Source organism: Netta rufina (genome assembly GCF_964035555.1).
Source record: "Netta rufina genome assembly, chromosome: 10".
Lineage (NCBI taxonomy): Eukaryota > Metazoa > Chordata > Aves > Anseriformes > Anatidae > Netta > Netta rufina.
In genome coordinates this window covers 8,597,019-8,616,950 of record NC_140133.1, presented here as the reverse complement: position 1 = coordinate 8,616,950, position 19,932 = coordinate 8,597,019, and the positions used below count along the sequence as shown (strand labels likewise).

General features: G+C 47.7%; 1 protein-coding gene across 1 annotated transcript in view; it reads right to left on the bottom strand.

Moving 5' to 3' along the window:
- STAB1 (stabilin 1) overlaps positions 1-19,932 on the bottom strand; it is a 56,451-nt gene that overhangs the window by 5,399 nt on the left and 31,120 nt on the right. Inside the window, exons 27-56 of the mRNA XM_084292768.1 lie at positions 19,594-19,689; positions 18,938-18,985; positions 17,869-17,999; positions 17,433-17,544; positions 17,129-17,206; positions 16,669-16,770; positions 16,056-16,163; positions 15,409-15,540; positions 15,128-15,256; positions 14,271-14,327; positions 13,412-13,498; positions 12,114-12,309; positions 11,633-11,728; positions 10,521-10,566; positions 9,184-9,263; positions 8,724-8,849; positions 7,983-8,056; positions 7,572-7,646; positions 6,878-6,997; positions 5,909-5,956; positions 5,707-5,790; positions 4,658-4,804; positions 4,359-4,496; positions 3,290-3,349; positions 3,008-3,184; positions 2,760-2,846; positions 2,197-2,343; positions 1,962-2,027; positions 1,178-1,403; positions 388-537 (exon numbers count right to left, since the gene is read on the bottom strand). Coding sequence (XP_084148894.1) covers positions 388-537; positions 1,178-1,403; positions 1,962-2,027; positions 2,197-2,343; positions 2,760-2,846; positions 3,008-3,184; positions 3,290-3,349; positions 4,359-4,496; positions 4,658-4,804; positions 5,707-5,790; positions 5,909-5,956; positions 6,878-6,997; positions 7,572-7,646; positions 7,983-8,056; positions 8,724-8,849; positions 9,184-9,263; positions 10,521-10,566; positions 11,633-11,728; positions 12,114-12,309; positions 13,412-13,498; positions 14,271-14,327; positions 15,128-15,256; positions 15,409-15,540; positions 16,056-16,163; positions 16,669-16,770; positions 17,129-17,206; positions 17,433-17,544; positions 17,869-17,999; positions 18,938-18,985; positions 19,594-19,689 — 3,223 coding nt within the window. The remainder of the gene's footprint in view (positions 1-387; positions 538-1,177; positions 1,404-1,961; positions 2,028-2,196; positions 2,344-2,759; positions 2,847-3,007; positions 3,185-3,289; positions 3,350-4,358; positions 4,497-4,657; positions 4,805-5,706; positions 5,791-5,908; positions 5,957-6,877; positions 6,998-7,571; positions 7,647-7,982; positions 8,057-8,723; positions 8,850-9,183; positions 9,264-10,520; positions 10,567-11,632; positions 11,729-12,113; positions 12,310-13,411; positions 13,499-14,270; positions 14,328-15,127; positions 15,257-15,408; positions 15,541-16,055; positions 16,164-16,668; positions 16,771-17,128; positions 17,207-17,432; positions 17,545-17,868; positions 18,000-18,937; positions 18,986-19,593; positions 19,690-19,932) is intronic.

The window sequence follows — 19,932 nt, the reverse complement described above, 5'->3', positions numbered from 1 at the left end:
ATCTGCCCAGCATGGGACAGGGGAAACTGCCTTTTCCTTCCCCTTGCCTCACATGGGCACAGGTCCCTGCTGAACACACCCCAGTATTTCAGCCAAACAGGGGCTCTCAGCTGGGTGTGACAAACCAGAAGGGGGTCTTTGAACCCAGAGCCTTCTTGAAACTACACCTGGCGCAACAGCTGTCCCGCAGAGAGCTCAGGGAGAGGTGTCCCGAGCCATAGAGATCTGACCCGAGTGTTGTGGGGAACAGACACATGTGGCAGAGCTGATTCCCATGCTGTAAGCTGCAAAAAGGTCACCCAGCATCTATCCCCCCTCCAAATAGCACCATGTGCTGCAGTCATCTCCATACAAACCATCTGTACGCCCTATGGGCTTCCCCCTTACCTTGGCAGTTTGGCCCATATCTGCCAGGAGCACACAGCTCACAGCTGGTCCCAATGAAAGCCTGGCTGCAGTTGCACCTCCCAGAGCCTCGGATTTTGTCGTCGCAGGTACCACGGTTACCGCATGGCGCCTCAAGCCCTCCCGGGCATGCTGTAAATGGGGCAGCTCAGTGAGACAGTGGTGACAAAGTGGCCCTGCACCGGAGGGGAGTGCCCGCTGCCCTGCACAGAGTCTGTGCACCAGGTGCCATGTGAATGTGCCTTACAGCGTGTTTGGCAGTCCTGGGAGGGAGCACTGGGGACATCCCCTGACTAAAAGCCTTGGGAATGAGGGCAAGAAGAGCAGATTTGGCATGGTTTCCAGCCTGGTTGCTCCCAGGGATGCTGAGTCTGTGCTGGCCTGCCCCATGCTAACCTGGCAGCAGACTCATCCAGGTACATGAAAGCTGCCTGTGCATGAAGCACAGAGGGGCAGGTGCCTGGGAATGGTTGTGCACTGGATGCATCTAGGGACCAGTGATATGTGTGACAACTACCGCCAGCTGCCTGGCACCCAGGGCTCCCCGTGGGATTCGTCAAGGAAAGGGAATTCCCTGGTACAATACCATCCACAGGGAATCGATTGTTCCCGACACCCTTTATGGGCTGGGGTTCCTCACCTGGGGTGTTGCCCACCCTTTCCCTTCCCCTTCCCTGGGGAAGTGTATTTGTAGGCATCAGAAACCCATGCTGAATGAGACTGCCCTCTTGCCATGAGAGAAAGGGCCAGGAAGGGTCTCACGCCTCCTTACCCCGACAGTCGCGGCCATAGTGGTTCTTGCAGCACTGGGGGACCCACTGGGTGGAAATGCAGATCCTCTCACAGCCTTGCTTCCTAGACCCCCTGGAAGAGAAGTGTCTTCTGAGGGGGTCCCACGGGGAGGGCGGCCAGGATGGCCGCAACAATGAGGAGTGGTGAAACAGAAAAGTGTTTCTGAACAGCTGGTTTCCGTAATAGTAGCAGCCCCTGGTTCCCCCCTGCGAGGAAACAGGCAAAACACAGAGTTTGCCACATTGTCGCTGGATACTGTGTCCCTGACACCTCACCTTGACATTTCTGTGCCACCCATTCAGTTTTATACCGAGAAGCAGAGGCTTCCTAACATGTGGTGGGGCTGGTGAGCCGTGGGAGTAACATGGGGACATGCCAGGAACCCAGCATGTGAGGGACAATGGGCAGTGCAGTGAGCAGGGCACAAAGCTGCTCCCCGCCTGATCCCTGGGGAAGCTGCAGCGGCCAGCCTGAGCTCTTTTGCTGTGACACTCCCTCCCAAAAGCCCCCCGTGCTACTTCAGAGTTGAAGCTGGACCCACGCAGCCCTGTCACCCCTTTGGGATTGACCAGGTAAGGACCACTGTGGTCCCTGATCCCACATTGCTCAGCCCATCTCCTGTTCTACAAAACTGTGTGACCAAAAACCAAGGGACTTGCTACACGAAGGTGTGCCCTCATTTTGTGGCTGAAACACGAGGGGCACGTGGGTATTGTCATCAGCCCTGCAACAGGCCACCTTGGTGGCAAAGATGGGAGCTTTACCCGATGAACTGAGCCAGGAGGGCAGGGCGGCTCGAAGCCACAGAGTCCGCAGCTCTCCGGAGATCTCTGTGGAGGGGAGAAAGAAACCCCAAAGCAACTTAATATGCATTTCTGCCTCTCTCAGCTGCACTGAGCTTTGCCAAGGAAGAGCAGTAAGCCCTCCTAACATCCCTCTTCCTTGGCAAGGGCTCAACAGACGGTGCAGGTTCTCTTCACCTTTATCTGAAGTGCTCACCTGCAGCTCAACGAAGACGAACTCATCACACCGAGATCCCAGATCTGGTGGCTCCAACAGTTTATCGATGCCATAAGCAATGCCCCCACTGAACTCCATGTGCCTCTGAACGATCATGGCATCACCGTTCCCCACCATAAGCTCCCCCTACCAAAGGAAGAAAACAACTTGTGATCCTGGCACATCCCATACCCTGGCTGCACCACCTGAGGATCTCCCTTTTTGGCTGTCATGACTTCTCAGTCACCCTGAGAACTCTTCAGACTCTCTGCACTCATGTCCTTAGCCACCCAAATGTCATTTTTCACAGCCACCTCTCCGTCCACGCGACACATGCCATGGAAAGGTCATGGCACCCCACGGCTGGCTTAGCAATCTGGTCAGCACTGCAGGTGTCTGTAGATACATGTGCCTCTGCCCTTTCCTGCCAGCTGGCCTCTGAGTCTTGAGCCTCTCTAAAGGGCCAGCATCCCAACTCTATGTTCCCTTCCTGCTGGTGATCAACACAGAGCATCAGTTGACAGCTGACAGTGGAAGCAGAGCCTGGCATCACCATTGCGTACCGTGTGGGTTTTGCTGCAGCTGAATGAGATGGTGGAGCCGTGCATGGTCCGTATGAACTTGACTTGGGGCATGTTACCAGCGACAATCTAAGAGGGGAAAAAGAACATGGAAGAGACAAGCAAAACTGGCTGCTCGTATTCGAAAAGGGGATGCTGCTTGGTGAGGAACAGGGTCAGCAGCCACACTGAGAGGGGGTGTGACACGGCAGCATGTAAAGTTGGTGTGGGTGGAATGGTGTTGCATTTACCTTTGTGTCTCTGATCATGTGTGCTTTGAGGTAGGAGGCCAGCATGTCCCGATGCTCTCTGCGGTACAGCCACTCCTGCCTTTTCTCCGAAAGGGCATTGAATGCAGCATCTGTAGGCCACAGCATGGTGAAGGGTCTATGCAGAGGGTTACTAATCAGTGGCAACAGCTCCGCATCCTGTCCAAGATAAGAGGGGATGCAAAGAAAAAGCCACAAGCCAAAAGTGAACACGCATGTGTACACATCAGTTTCCCATGGAACAGCAGGAGTCAGGTCGCTCACCTTCAGCAGCTTGCTATAAATGGTGTACCCAAAGGCCTCTGCCACTTCTGTGATATTCTGCTGCAGGAGGAAAAAAAACAAACTGTCACTAAGAGGCGCCAGGAACAAAGCCACCGTGCCAGCCTGACTCAGGTCACAGTCCCTTCTATAGGTAGCTTGCAGTGGTTCTCCCAGATATTGAGACGACCTGTCACAAAGCCCAGTGCATCCATTCCGGTGTCTACCTTGGTGGTTGGTGCCAGCCTCTTCCGACTGCTGTGCTAGTGACAAAACTAACTCCTTATGGGGTGAAAAGCTCCCTTTCCATGCACAAGCAAGAACTGGTCAGAACAGCTCCAATCTCTGTGTAGAAATGAGTGTGAGAACCTTCCAACCCATGGAGGTTGCCTTTTGCCACAGGGCCAGTTTCTACCTGGCAGCAGAGAGCCCCCCCCCCCCCCCCCCCCCAGGACCTGGAGTGGTGGTGCAGGGGCGAAACCAGGTGGTTTACAACCACAGTAGCTAAACAAGACAAATTCATCTCTGTTGCTGTCACACCTAATGGCTAGGGCTGGCATTTAGCAGCTGCTACTTCTCTGTCTCATGCTGGGTAGGTGCTGCTATGGCAGGAGATGGGATGGCTTTCAGTACTCTATTGTGATGAATAGAGAATGTGTTATGTACCAAAAAACCCAGGAGCTATAAGCTGCTAGCACTTGTTTCAGGAGTATCTGAAAGACACTCTCACTGCCACACTACAATGTGCTCTGCACTGGAAAAGGAATGTGATGGTTTGCATGGGACACAACCTCCCTACCTACATCCAGCACTATTCTCTGATGATGGATCATGGCTCCTTCTGGCCCAAATACTGCTATGCCACAAATGCTGCCACCTTCACGAGCCAGATCCGTGTCCTCAGACATCACCTACGTGGCTAGGAGCTGGAAGGAGGAGAACCACATATGGCCTTGGGCTGAGGATGCAGGGAAATGGCTTATCAGGGACAGCAATACCAAAGTTGTTGGGATAAAGACTGTAGCCCTGTCTTCACCATAGCAGATGTTAGGGCACGTTCTTTCAGACTTGCCTGTGAGATCTTTAAGGAAATGTTATGGTCCACCAGGTCATTTGGAATGAGGATCTTGTTGATAAAATGGATGACCCCATTCACGCCGACGATGTCACCCGTCACCACTTTGGCTTCCCCATTGAGATAGATGCTATTCTGAGAGAGAAGGGATGCAGTGAGGTACTCCCACCAGAGCATGGCCCTGTGAGCCACCTGCAGGCTGTGGGGATCACCCACCACCACCGTGGCCTTCAAATGACAGCAAAAGTGACATCCTGTCAAGTGAGGCAGGGAAGGGAATGATGTTAGAGAACTACCTCTTTCTCTGTGATCGTTATTTTGTGGCCAGATAAAGATGTAAGGGACTCTTGGTCTTCTAGGTCACTCAACAGCAGTTTCTGGCAACCCACCATGTGGTAGCGAAGCAGCTCCCGGAGGAGACCTCTGCTCTTCCACTCCTCAAACTACAGAGAGAAAACAGGAAGGAGATCACACTGGGGGCTCTTTGTCTTGTGGGAGAGGCACAGACCTGATGAGGGAGACCTGGATTGCCTCAGGCTCTTTTGCTTGGCCTGCCCTGCTGATCCATCCTGGTAGAAAGCTCATTCCCTCAAAACACAGTGAATGCACAAATCCATTCAAGAACTTCGGGAAATTTCAATCAACACAACAAAGAACAGCATTCAGGTCCTTTGACGGAGGACAAACAGCTACATTGGCCTTGAACAAGTGATGCCTGGGGTACATGGTCCTTGGGAATTGTTCCCTTACTGGGAGCATAGGGAAGGCCCATGGAAAAAAGGCTGGGGCTGGTGGCGTGAAACTGCCCAGCAGGACTTGCCAGTGATGGTGTTAGGATCTTCCACTTCAATGACACCAAAAAGCTGCTGGTCAAGGACCTGTTTGGTTCATCGGGTCCTGGATGATGATCTCTCCTCCTCAGGTCTCCACTAGTTTGAAGTGGGATGGCAGTGCCCAGGGAACAGGGCAGGAATACGAGATCTTCATCACGGATACTCTGAAGCCTTGCTATTAGCAGCCCCTAATAGCCATGGGCAATGAAAGCCACCACACATCACTGATTTGGTACAGTGCCTCTGAGGACCATAAGACTCCAGAGTCTTATGGTCTTTGAGGACCACACGAGCCTGCAGTAAGGGTTTCCTTACAGCAGGAACCCTGTGCACCCCTGCCCAGACTGTCTGCAGCAAGCCTGCATCCAAACCTTCCACTGATGGGGAATGGGGATGTATTTAATGCTCTTCACTGAAGTCTCTGCTTCAGTTCAGGGCATACCCACAGGAGACCCTGGCACAACTGGAACTTGGCAGACACCTGCCAGTGTTTGGGGTGGGAGGACACTTACCGTTGTGGTGTTTGCTATGAAATCTGCCCGTGGGACGAAGACAGTGAAAGGCCCTGCTCCACTGAGCTCCTTGGTGTTTTCTGCCTGTGGCAGGGAAGCATTTGTGGGATGGCAAAGAGAAAACACAGTTCCAGTTAGCAAGAACCTCTTGCAAAAAATACAAGTGGGAATTGCAGACCGGGAAAAGCCGTTTGTCACTAACCAGTATCATCTTAAAGAACACGGATGCGTCTTTGATCCTTGCGAGCTCCTTAAACAAAGAGAAAGAGCTGGTATTAGCAGAGTCTCTTCCACCAACAGCCAGCACAGTGACCTGCTCCTTCCTCTTCCACTCCAACAAGTTCTTCTGACACACCACAGCCACCTTGCCCTCCCTCCCTTGCCAGCACTGTGGGCATGGATGACGTGGAAGTTACAAAGCAGGCAGTGATTTCAGCCTGGACCATTCACATCAGAGATGGAGACGGCAGGATTTGCTGAGACACAAAAGTGGGCTGCTTCTGCAGTGGCTGTCTCATAGGTTGAACTGCCTCAGTGCTCATGGGACACCTCGAGTGCTTCACAAAACACCTGCTGCAATCCCACTGTGCTGCTACCAGAGTGGCAGGCATAGCCTTGGCAGGGCAAGCTCCTCTCCTGAACACACAGGAGCAGAAGCACAAAACTGAGTGTCTCTCTTTTCTCCAAGCTCTGTTGTGGGCATGGCTGCTTTTCATTTGCCATTACCAGAAACGGTCACCAGTGTGCCCAAGGACAGCCACCAGATTGGCAACAGAGCAGGAGAGAGACTGCCTCCTTCCAGACTAGATCCCACGTGCTGGCATGGCCACAGGTGACACATGCCCTGAACCCACAGACTGGAAGAAGTGGGTTTCCAGGGGAGAAATTTGCCCTTAATAAAATGTGACATGCCTGGAGGCATAGCCAGTGTTGTCAACAGAGCAGCACAATGTTCATATTCATACTGCAGCTCCCTTTGGAGCAAGGTTGCTTTACTGTGATCCTCTTCTTTAAGTTGGCACTCCAAATATACCTCAGAGTAGCTGTCTCTGCTCCTATACCACACACACACACGTTGATATGACGCTATAGATCCACAGCTCATGCTTGAAGGGAAGTTTGCTGTGGGGCAGGAGGCCTGAACTCAGAAGATGCTGTGCATGTTTCTCACCTGATACACTTTGCCATGGCAGGTGAAGCCATCTCCGACACTGTACCAAGAGCAGGAGCAGTTTCGAGTGCCAGGACCCGTGTACTTGCAGAGCCCAAAGGGACTACAGCCTCCATTGTTCTGGCAAGAAGAGCAAAAGACTTGCATGGAAAGGCATCACCAACAATTTGCATGACCACACCTGCCTGCAGGAGCTGCTAACTATACCCAGCCCAGCGGAAAGGAAGCCATTCGTCCATCTGTTGAGTGCCTTAGAATAAACTTCACTTAGATTCTCAAGGGCTTTTCAACATCAAATCCTAGTGTGAAACAAGACTTTTGTACCCTATTTTTGAAAGCCACAACAATGACAAAATCTGGGATGCAAAGAGATCGCAAATAGACTTAGCAGAGATGCTGTGAGCACGGCTTACTCTTTTGAGTAAAACAGAGAAACAAGCCCACGTGCCTTCAACCCTGTGTTGCTGTGCTGCTTCTCCCAAAAGAGGGGCATCCAGTCTTGGCGCTATGTGGCTGAGATACTTGTGGGTCACTGTGAGAAGCAGTGGAAACCAAACACACTGGGAAATCCCTTAGGTATGTAAAAAGGCAAGACAGACAGCTCTAAGCACGCAGCCTAACCCTGCTGTTGCTGTTAGCTGTTGGGATCAAGGCTGCGGCCTTCACCCCTAGTAATAGCAAAATGCAGACACACCTGTTCACACAAGTTGATGGGGTTGCACCGGCTCACGCCATCCCCGCTGTAACCAGGAAGACAGTTGCAGGCAACCTGGAGGGAAAACAGATGCTCAGTCTGAAACTTGAGCCCAGCAAAGAAAACACAATGGCTGAGCTGGGTGGAAAGCATCTGTCACGCACTCCATTCCTTCATGGAAAAAAACATGTTTGTGCCAACAACTACAGGCTGAGGGTGCCTCCCGCCTCTGGCCAACAGAAAGCATCCACTTTCAAGGAAGCAGCAAGCTTTTTAAGCCCTTCCCAGGTGACATTCTCTGTGGAAGGTAATAATCCCGATGCAGAGCACTGCCATGGAAAGGATTGCCTTTGAGAGAATTAGACACAATTTCATAATAATGTTGCCCTGACATTCAACGTAGTTACTCACCTTCCGTGGGCCTGTTTTAACACACTCTGCGTTGGCGTGGCACCCCCCATTGCTTTCAAGACACAGATCAATTTCTGCAGTAAAACAGTAAGGCCATATTAGTGCTGAGGACTGTCCAAGGCAGCTGGTGAGTCAAAGAGGTATCGGTAAAGCGACAGGGAGGACTTGCCCAGATTGGGAAACATCTTCATGGCAAAGTAACTTGAGATAGCAAAGGAACAGGGAACAACTACAAGTTTTACTTGTGCCGTGCATGGGTCTCTGAGTTGTGATAAATCTGCCTGCTGAGATGCCATATCTGTCTGAGCATGCTTTAAAGGGTACAAGAAGACTGGACTCCCCCACAGCTCCAGTCCCATCTCAGAACACCACAAAATGCTGGTCTGAGGCCATCCAGAGAGCCAGGTGCCAAGGGCAGCGTGAGCTCCCTGACCAGTTTGAGGTGCCACAGCAGTGACCTCGTGGCTGGTCAGAATCTGGGAGCACACTGAGCACACACCTACAGGTACGTAGGTACATGGATACATGAATCTGTGTACACCTCAACAAAAAGCAAAAACACTGCTGAATCAAGGTAAGCCAGCAATTACTGACTCTGAAACAATGACTGCATAAACAGACTGAAAGAAGAATCAAATTATTCAGTGCTTTAACCTGAAATTTTAATGCTTTTAGCCTGAAACTCCCTTTTGCGTGGATGGTGTCTTGCCACCATCATCAAAACATGCACTGAGCACTCACCCAGGCACAGCGTCCCATCTCCAGCATAGCCTTCCTTGCAAACACAGGTTCTCTCTCCTGGGGACACTTTAGTACACACGGCATTTATGGAGCAGCCACCGTGATCAATAATGCATGGATCTATTTCTATGATCACAAACAAGAGAAGTAGAATCAGCTCAGAGCATCTAGGGAAGATGAACAGTGCCAGAATGATCATCCATCTTAACAAAAATCACATTATTTTATTACCCCCCCCCTTTATTTTTTTCTCTCAATTGAACTGTAGGTCCTTTGAAGGCAGGATCCTCATCCAGATCTGTGAGAGGCCAGTCCAAAAGTCATGCTCAGCTTAGACAATCCCCAAATTGCACTAACAAGTCCTTCCATCACAGTATTAGCTAACTGATGACCAATGGTTAGATCAGAAAAACAATTTTCCTGCACAATCTTGAACCTTGGCCACAGTTGCCAAACATACCTGTGCAATGGGTTCCATTCCCTGTATATCCAGCAGAGCAGGAGCACATGGGTGGGGAATCTGCGGAGCCATTCAGGCAGCTGAAACAAAACAGAAAAACAATCATTGAGAACATCTCCAGATTTGCTTGGCCAGTGGGAAACACACGCTACACAAGCCTAGCATGTGCAAATTAGCATCCACTAGCATCCATAATGACCAAAGGAAGAACATGCCCAAAGTTACTGTTTCTTTACGGCACCAAAGAATCAACCCAAAAATATCACAGGTAAGCAGCAAAACCCACCTAGAAAAGGGGTGTGGTGCTCAGCAGAAGAAGAGCCCTGCCACATCAAAAGGCTCTAGAGATTCCAGAAAGATCATCTGAGGAGGATGCCCATCATCTTGGCAGTATGCCAGAGGCTTACTGCCAAAAACAAGGAGACTGAGTAGCTGCTGTACTACTCATAGAACATAGAGCCCATTGTCCGTAGCTTGGCACTTTCCTCCTCTCTGCTATCCAGTGCTCCTCATGGTCATGAAGGAGCAGAGGAGGGCTCTGGCAGGTGGTGGCTGATAGCATTTGGTGCCTAGTGACCATCTGGCAGCAGCCCAGAAATGAGCCTGTGACTTTGGACAGCCACACGCAGCTGGAACACACCTGGACAGCATCACTTGGTTCCACTCACACTAACTCCAAACGATGCTTTGCTCCTTTGTGGGCTCCAGACCTGAATGACAACCACCTGTTGTCATGCAGACATGCTTGGCCTAAATTGTGGGCCAGGTGGGTTTGATAAAGGCTGCCATATGTCACCTGAAACCACCACAGAAGCTGGCCATGGAGCTGGCACCCAGGCACAGGCTTCACACCCTGCACCATGCTCCTTGACTGTGCCCCCACACTTCTGCATGGCACAATATAGGGGACTGTGCCAGTACCACAAAATGGGAGAGTAGATAATGGGTGGAGAGGGCAGCAAAAGGGAGTCCTTACAGTACATCAGCCCACATAATTCCTTGGTGGGAGGAAGCAAGGCAGAGAGGGCTTGTCGGTGTCTATTTGCTTTGCTCCATGACTAAGGCCAGACTTGGAGCAGCTTGGAGTCTCTACTTTCTTCCATCCACATGTATGGAAGTTATTTGGAAATATTTTATGTTTGAACGAACAAAATCTTAAGGGAAAGTAGATGGGGTTTATGACTAAAAATATTTCCAAGATGAAACTGATTTTTATGCACCATTAATGAGCAGGTACAGCCAACAGCCCCTTGTGAAGCCCTAAACAAAGAATCACTCTATGTAAAGCATAAACAAGTGACTTTCTCATAATGATCCAGCTCCTCAGCTGTACTTACTTGGCCATTTGATGGCAAGTGTTATTGCATAAGTCAGTCTTGATTCCTGCAACAGAAAACACAAAAATGACCTGGCATTTTCAGTACAGTGCTTACTGTGGACACTTTTACCATCTATAGTAAAGGACCCTCCAAACAGCCCTACTGCCATGCTGTGCCCAGACTGATGACAGGCACACCAGCACTTATGCTGACCCTCATGTCCTTCTTGGCAGCAGGAAAACCCTCATGGTATTTTGTTCTGGTGTTACACAAAGGAGTGAATTTGATGTTCTCTTTCTGAGCTAATGGTTTAATTTGAACCTCTCCATGTGGCCTCCACACTGCTAGGAATGAAGCAAGGACTGAAACCTTCTTATTTCAGATATTCAGGGCCTTTGGCTTTGCCCCATTCAGCTTGTGTCATGTTTTACATTTAGACCAATAGGACAGTTCAATTCAATTTCCATTTCTAAATGCCCCTAAAAGATTTAATGTCACTACAAACTCAGTTTTTGGATGCAAACTTTTACAATCTCAAAGGATTTAGAACTCATGTTCCCTCCCACCCCAATGGTAATCGTTTGTTTCTGGGATATGGGGTCACATCTTTGACATACTACTACACAGATTGGCAGATTCATTGAGAACTGCAGGCTGTAGCCTGAGTTCACCTAAATCAATGCATCCAGGAGCAGAAAAAGCAATCCAGCAGACACACTGGAGCACTTTGGAGGCTTTAAATCAAGTTCTGCCACCTTCTTAGGTAAGTAACAGGAGTCGTGGTCAACCCAGTCTGGCTGGGAGCTTCCTTTTCTCTCCCAAGGTTAAGGGCTGTTCTTGAAGTGCCTCAAATCTCAGTGGAGATGGAAAAAGATGATATGATTTTTCCTAGGTTAGTTTCACTCAACTCCACAGCTCATGTGCTGTTGGGGAAGTCACAACAGAAATGTGGCTCACGTGCAAGAATGAGTCAGGACAGTCTGATAAGCTTTCTGAGGAATGCAAGTACATGCAACTGTGGCCACCTTGCTCAGCTAATGCAGATTTGCTCCAGCAGCTAAAGAGAATCACTCAGATTTCTCCACCAAAACCACTGCTATTACACCACAAGCCCCTTCACAGTTGCGTACTTTCCTGGCAGGTCGGGCCTTTCCACCCAGGGAAACAGTCACAGCTCCCGTCGCCTTGCAGTCCATCATTACATATGCCGTTGTCACAGGCACATTCTGCAGGGGAAGAATAAATGCTCATCATTGGCAAACCAAACAGGCCTCACAAGCAGAGTCTCACTTCCACTTCACTCTGTTCTATTCCTAATCCTAGCTGCCATAAAGAAAATGTTACGGGAGTATCAGCTCTTGTTACCTCACCATCAGGCCCAAAGCCCAGGAACAGACCACCCCAACTTTCTATAGTTTGGGTGACATCAGGATGAGCAGCACAGCAGTCAGTCATGCTGAGGATGAAAATGGGGCTGACCACCAGCACTCCCTCCCACCACCCTTCCCTTGGTGGCCCACCAGCTGTTAGCCTGTCTCAGAGGTCCTGGGGCTGCTTTTCTCCCTTGTGAGCAGCACACTGGGCACAAGCTGCAATAGCCATCGCTGTCACCTGATTTGCAGTCAGCTCCGTATCGGCCCACTTCACACATTTCACAGGCAGTTCCGTGGAAACCTTCCAGGCATCGGCACTCTCCACTGCCCTCGATGCCATCCTGGCACTCCCCATTCCCGGAGCACCACTGGCCTGGCTTCCCTGGGCACATCTCGCACATGTGTCCGTAGTAGCCAGGGCAGCAGACAGACCTCTGTGGAACCAACAAGAACAGGCTGGGGTGAGCCATTTCGTGCAGCACAGAGGAGATAGCAAAAGCAACTCTACTCCTGGAAGCTACTCTACTCCTTTAACTATGCGACAGACTTCATTTTTGGCAACTCATGAAGGGACTAGATGCCTGCAGGTGGGATGGAGCGAGAAAGATCCTTGCATAAAGGTCTGTGTAGCCACTTGAGCAATGCTCTTCATTTAGTAAAAAAATGTTCAGTCCTGTGCCCATCCAGCTTATCTCCTATTGTGTCCCACCAGTGAGATACTCTGTTGGGCAGAAAGAGGTTCTGCCAGAAAGCAGGTCAGTTCAGAAGCCTGATTTCTTTGCTCTCCTTTCTCTCTGCATTCACCCACAGAGGGAGGCAACCATGATGGGACCAAGGTGGACAATACGGATGAAGAGGAACATCGTCCAGTGCAGGAGTACCCAGGGAGGGCTGGGCTGACTGAACCTCTGCCTGTGGGTACAGTTTGTCCAGCTGCCTCTCTCCCTTCTCAATCTCCCATTCCCACCAAACTTTCCAGGGAGATGATTCTATATGTAGAAGGGGTCAGATTCACACAAGCCTTTCTTTTACCATTTCCTCTTTGTTTTACATGTTTTTACATGTTTTACATGTTTACATGGGAAGAGTTTTCTCCCAGCCACATGCTTTCAGAGAACTGGTGGGGGCACAGTGACTGTGAGACCTGTTCCTCCCTTTGGTTTGGCTCCCAGTTATTCATCAGTTACTCAGAAAGGCACATGCACAAGCAAAATACCATCATTCATGCCTCATTTCCTTAGGAAACCTGACCACAAACATTCAACTCCTTCTCTTCCTCTGTACAACAAAGCCCAAAGCAACAATCCCAGTGCTGCAGACCACAATCCATCACCGTGCAGACATTTCCGCAGGTCTGATTTTTCTCCAGTGCCCTCTATCTCCAGGATGGAGAGCAACTCCCAGACAAGCCCATTCTCAGCTATGCAATGGCACAAATTCAGCCAGGATGTCAGCACAGGCTGTATTTCCATGGCTGTATTTCTAACACCCATCTTGCTTTCGTCAAAATGAATCCAAGACAAATGTTTTTCTTACCAGAGAAACTTTTGCACAGGTGAAATGGCAGCCTGTATCCCCAGAGCGCAATTTACAGTGAGCGAGGTTCTTGCTTCCTGGAAGTTCCTGCAAATATAATTAACACAGATACAGATAGAAGATACTACAATATGGCAGTGTTCTTGCCTAACAGAGAAATAATTCTTTTTGTCCTACAGGAACTGCCCTAAACATCCAGATGTCCCAGAGCTGAAAGCAATGAGGCATCACTAGGCCTGGTGTGAGGTGACCCCACACAGCCGATTTTGTTACCTGTCAAATCTGTGGTATACATGTCAGCTAAGAAAAAGCAATTGGCATTTTTTGGACATAGAGTAAAGTAATGAAGCCTACAAAACCAGATAGGCAATTAATATCCAGCACAGAGATGAAGAGTTTCATTGTTTTCCTCTCTGGAAACATTTGTCACTCACTCACAAACAAGCTGCAGGCTCCGCCAGCCCACCTTTGTGAACGTACCCGTGGTCTGGGCTAGAAAATTGCTATTGGCACCCCCTATTCTCAATGATAATGTCTAAGGAGTGAGAGATCAAAAAAGAAATCTAGTTTCCTCCCCTAATGGGGAAAGTCCTCACATTAGATGCTCTAAAGGGCTCCTGAAATGCAGGCAAAGGCCTCACGCCAACTCTGTTAAGATCTTCACAGTTCACATTTGTCTTTTGCCTGCATAAACCTCCCTTGGTTTCTGCTTTCTCTTACAAACCTTGTTAGTGAACGAGTCACAGAGGACTCAACAGCATATTTTTTCAGGTAACGAGATGACATCTCTAGAGCTGTGATGGGACATCAAAGCAAAGTCTGTGAAGTCTGTGAGATGCCACATGAATCAAAGACTCACCACAAGAACTGATCCAGGAGGACACTTGATCCCCTTCTCACACTTGCCGCATCTTGACTAGGGCACAGAGAACAGGACAAGTCACATGTGTGCCCTCTACCCACGTCACACCAAGACACTAGTCTTGAATTACAAATGGTGCTGTACAGGGTGCTGGCTGGGACAAAGACAAAGATGCATTTATCTCCATGGCTCAAAAGACCAAAGAATAAAAATCACAATGCATGTCCCTCAGCTCCTGGATGCTACCAGAAGCTCCATACAAGGTCTTATTTCTCCATGCTGGTGATGAGACTGTACCACAAAACCAACCAGAGGAGATCGTTATACCTCTCCGGAGCTGGGGAAGGGCTTTCTGCAGGCCTGGAGTTCCTCCATGCAAGGCACAAACTTTTTTTCTGATCTGTAACGGGGCAGGCCTGCCTCAGTCTGACCCTACAATCTTCAGATAGCCAAAAGCCACAAAATGCATGGGGGCTGGACTTTGGCCATGACTCCCACACAGTTTGTAGGGGAGCTTGTGGTCATGTTATTTAAGGTTTGGGTTGGATTCTCCTTCCACAGCTTGGCAGTCCCTCACCAGCCTGCCCTGTGACTGGCGCTGTGGCAGAGAGCCAGCAAGCAAACTGAACGTGATCTGCACAGGAGCTGCAGATCTCCTGAATTCACAAGTAAAGAGTCTGAGGACACGAGGTGCCAGATTCCATTTCATATGAGAATTAGCTGGAGTCAGACCCCAGGACACGGTCTCATCTGTGTGGAAGAGACGATGTAGGTCTTCTGCTATTCATTGGTTTGGTTCAGGAGGCAGAGAAACCCTGTGGAATGGTGTTCAGCAAGCTGGTAATCATCAATACCTTTTGTATGGTCGTGGTATTGGCTGTGCAACGATTCTTCCGTATCTGGAGGACCTGTGAAACCCCAATCAACATGCCATTCTTCGTCTCAAAGAATTTTCCATCCAAAGGAATATCATTGACAAACTTCTGCAAAGGAGAAGGAAAGGGCTGAGATGATAACCTTCAACTCCTTTTGCATGGATTGCTTGATGGCTGTTAGATAGCCACAGTCAGTAAACTGAAAAGGTGTACAAAACGGATAATGGTTTATCAATGGAAGAACAATCTACCATTCTTACCTGGGTGCTGTTTTGATAAAACATTAACCAGTAGGAGAGCCCTAGCATGCTATTTTTATGGATTCCACTTCTCAAATCTGTAGGCAAGAGCTTCTCTCCCAATATAACATGGTACTGCACTGTCTCATTGTCCTAAATCCACAATAAATAAACAAACAAATAAATAAAATGTTAGGACTTGTCTGACTTCCTAGACTACAATTCAGTCTGGAATTGTATGTCACAAGAATAGTTACCAGGCAATCTCTACTAGCTAATTTAGCCCACAGATACTAGTAACTCCCTATCACAATAGCACTGATCACACCTAGTTACCATTACTGGATGAAGCCATAAAGGTTTTTGGAGCTTTTCAAAAGGTTCAAAAATACCACATATATGCCATGGCTAGACAGGAAGAAGATCTTGTGCTATCCATCACACACAAATCTACTCAGAAATTTGCATTTGGTGTCCAAATAGACTTTTCAGTTCCCATTGCAGCATCCCAGGAAACCCTCTCATTTCTCTCTGCCACTTCTCCTAGCTTTTAGCATCACATATGCTCCTCCTCAGATCTTCTCAGCTCAAGTTTCTGATCTGACAGTATACATGTCCCTGCAATTACTGCAATACATATTCAGACTGTAAGCAAACAGTGAGCTTACCAATTGTGTCACATTGTGAGCCTGGCAGTACTCCTCAATTGAATTATTTCCAGGAACAAAAACCGTATATTTTTCACTGGATTCAATATTTCCAATGAGCTGGTATTGCTAAAAAAAAATAATAATAATAATAAAAACGTCCAAACATTAACATTAGCAATTACACTTGTACTCACTAAAACTAAACTGCATATGAAATCAATTAAAATAGCAAAAGCAGTAGGGGAAATGTTTGAAAACTGAATATACAATTTCCACTCAGTCACACGTGTCTAATCACTTGCTCCCTGGGTTGACTTAAGTGCAGTTCCTTGATTACGAACAAGCCTTCCTTTTCCTCTAGGTTTCTCTGCCTGTACAAGCATGTGAGTGCCTGCAACAAACAGGACATCTTCCATTGTAATAACATGATATAGGGATCTAACTGCAAGTATGTGATCCTTTGGCTGTTCAAAGGACCTTTCTTAGAAGATCACATTGGAATGGTAGGAAATAGATGGTTTCTCTTTTCTCAGCAGGTGGTCCAGGTTTAGTCCCACCTACAACAGGTAAACTGGGCATTTGCACAAAGAAAGTTCTGACAGCCACAACAGAACCCACATCAGATGCTTACGTGTAACAAATCCTTGAATGTGCTGAATGAGGAAACTGTATCGAGCCGTTTCTGCAGACCTGGAGGACTCGGTGGGATATCTCCTAAAGGTGGCAACAAAACCTGCAGATAAAGCAAGCTCATCAGCAAGCTCAGGCAAGAGACAGTGGGGGAAATTACTCCCACCCTGCTTGCAAGAAAAGCAAGTAGAAATGATACCATTTAGCACAATTCTGCAATAGTCTTAACTCATCTACCAGCCAAGAGAAGAGGAACTTCCCTCTTACTTGTCCCAGAGACGAATACTTTAAACTTAAAACACTAGTGCACAGGAACATCTGTCAGGACTTTGTGATAATCAAGCATATTTTTGTCATTACAGCTCTTTCTAACTGCCCAGGTATACATTACTTGTTGTCTCCATCACGGATGCTGCAACACAACCTCGTTGCTATGACTGTATTTCCCAGTATTGACATACCTTACTGAGGACATGAATAATGCCATTGCTTGCAGGGATGTCGCTGACGACAATACTTGCGTTTTGAATGGTTAATACCTGCAAAAGCATAAGAGGGAGAAGCAGAAGCATCAGAAATCACCAGGCATATGCAAACCAGACATATGATTTGTTCAAGGTTGCACATGATTAATCTGGGTACAATTTTTAAAGATTCCTGAGCTTGAAGGCACCAGCATCACATCCAGATTCCCCACTAGATATAGCAGCTCTTGAGCAGTTTAATTTGACACTGACACATGTGCATTATATAAAAAATTCTTACACCACTCTTGGTGTTTATCTGCCATCTGGTCTGTGGGTTGAGGGTGGGTAATTCTGGCTTGTCGTACTTTTTCAGCTTTTCACCAGTGAAGATACCTTCAAGAAAGTGGGCCCTGAAGAGAAAAAAGGCAGGTAAAGAAAAGGTTCTGGTACTAATTGTAGTAACAGGGAGCATATCACCTAACATTCACACATTCACTAAAGTCATTAAGCGTGTGGAGAGAATGCACATATATGAAAAATAAATACACTTCCAATTGCCTGAGCTCTGCTATGTTTCAAATGCCTACTATATTCTTTGCCTGCTACATATTTAACCTTGCTTCTATATTTATTTCAAGATATCTCCTTATTAGGCACGTATGACCAGAAATCCAACTCATAGCTTTGTTACTGTTGTCTGGCATACTAAAGCAAAGAGAGGAATCTCCTCATACCTGACTAAAACCGGCAGCGTGCTGGGGGTCAGCCAGAAATCTTTCTCACTCTTGTTCAAGCTGTTGATAGCTTCCTCTGATGGCACCAGGACAGTGACATTGGTTCCTGCTGGGATGCTGAAGAGAGATTTCTGTTGTCCAAAGCACAAAGATGAACAAATAAGACATGCCAGTGCCATATCTACTCCGTAAAATATAACCAAGAGTCATCCTGCTTTTGCAGTCCCATGTCAGGGACGTGCAGAATGGTAGTGTGCACACAGCAGGCTTTCCTGCACGTGTGAAATAAGTAAGTGCTGTTGGCAATCAAAAAATGCCACAAGTGGTTTGGCCAAAACAGCTGACATCTGCTTGCCAATGAAAAATCTGCTGCTTTAAGCTCTGCTTAAATTACATTAATCTTCAAATCTATTCAGTCAAGTCCATAAACAAACAACACACAACATCAGTTTTGGGGAAGGGACCAAAATTACTCCTAGCAAAAGCAACGTACACAGCAGGACAGGTAAACTAAGGCTCAGTGAGATGGCATGCTTCATAGTGTGTTTCCACAGACTTGCTGCAGCCTGCAGCTGCTTGCTGCAAGTCTCTTGCAGCCAAGCTAGGAACAGGGAGCCCGTAAGAAGGAAAGGAACAAACATATAGTCTAATTTTTCAAAGATTGCTATTTTTAAAATAGTAATCATTTTTCAAAAATAGCTATTATTATGCTACCCCTTTTTCTTTTCCTTCTGTATTACTTTCCTACAGCCAGGAATTACAGAAGATACAACTATGAAAATCAGTCATAGTTTCCTCTGTAGTTTCCTCTGTGACTGTAACACCTGTTACAGTCACAGCTTCCTCTTGTGCTATAAACTAGTCCCTCAAACACACTGATGACCCTTACTCCATCACAAACTCCAGAGCTTTTCTACATGCTACTACTCTTTCTGATTCACCTTAGCTGTTGCTTTGTTTTTCTCTAATGAAAAAGATAAATGCTGTTGCTCTTCCTTTAACAGCAGTGTTCACAGTGACTTCACTTCTACAGTACTTACTCATGTGGACATGCCACGGCCATTCTTACCTTAACCCAGTCATAGAAGCCTGCAAAGTGGGAACTCCCAGCCAGCTCCTTCAAAATAGAAAAAACAGAAGGGTAACCTCCAATGAGCACTGGAGCTGTGGGACTGGGAGACCTGGGGTGGGGGACAGGAGCCCTTTGCAATATTAGATCCAGCAATAATGACTTAGGAATTCCTTTCTCCCTTCACAAACTTCAAAGACACCTTGTGTCATGTGGAGGGATGGCCACTCCCAAAACCAAACTCTAGCCATTAAAGAATATATATTCCAGACATTAAATATATATATACCTAAATAAATAAATTCTTTTCAATTCATCTGAAATTGCTTATGTTTACCAGAGACAGTGATTGAATGGTCTATTAATAATTCTAATGTCAGAAAATGGGCCAACCTAGCTCTGACCTGAAAAACTTTCCAAATAACAAATAAAAGATGTCTTATTGCACAGGGCAGACAGGGGTGGAGCAGCTTAGAAATGACTGTCAATGATTTATTGAAGACACCGGTTCTTGGCACTGGTGCTGTCTCTGTGGTCTTGGGCAAACACGTGCTGTGCTGAGAGGAGTCAGCTCGAGTAACAGAGAAATGGGAAGTGAGAACAGAGACATTTCTCCCTGATCTCCAAAAGACCTCAGACATTTGCTTTTCACTCACTTTTAGAACATCTCCATAGCATGTCATGCCATCCCCCATATAGCCTTGAGGGCAGGTACAGGACCTCTCCCCTCCTCCAAGAGGTACACACATAGCCTGCAAGTACAAGGAAAGGAGAAATTAGAGAGTGAACACAGGTAATGCAGTGTTACACCTACCTAAGAATCAAATTCTGACCTCTTATGGCCCAGGCTACAAATGCGCACACAAACCCCTTCTTCCTGTTGTGTTTATAGTGCCATTGAATTTATACCTTGTGCAGCAAGGCCTAGATGATGGCTTTGGGTTGTGTGCATTCATGAAAAATCAGAGGATCTGCCTCCATAGATCAGAGACTAA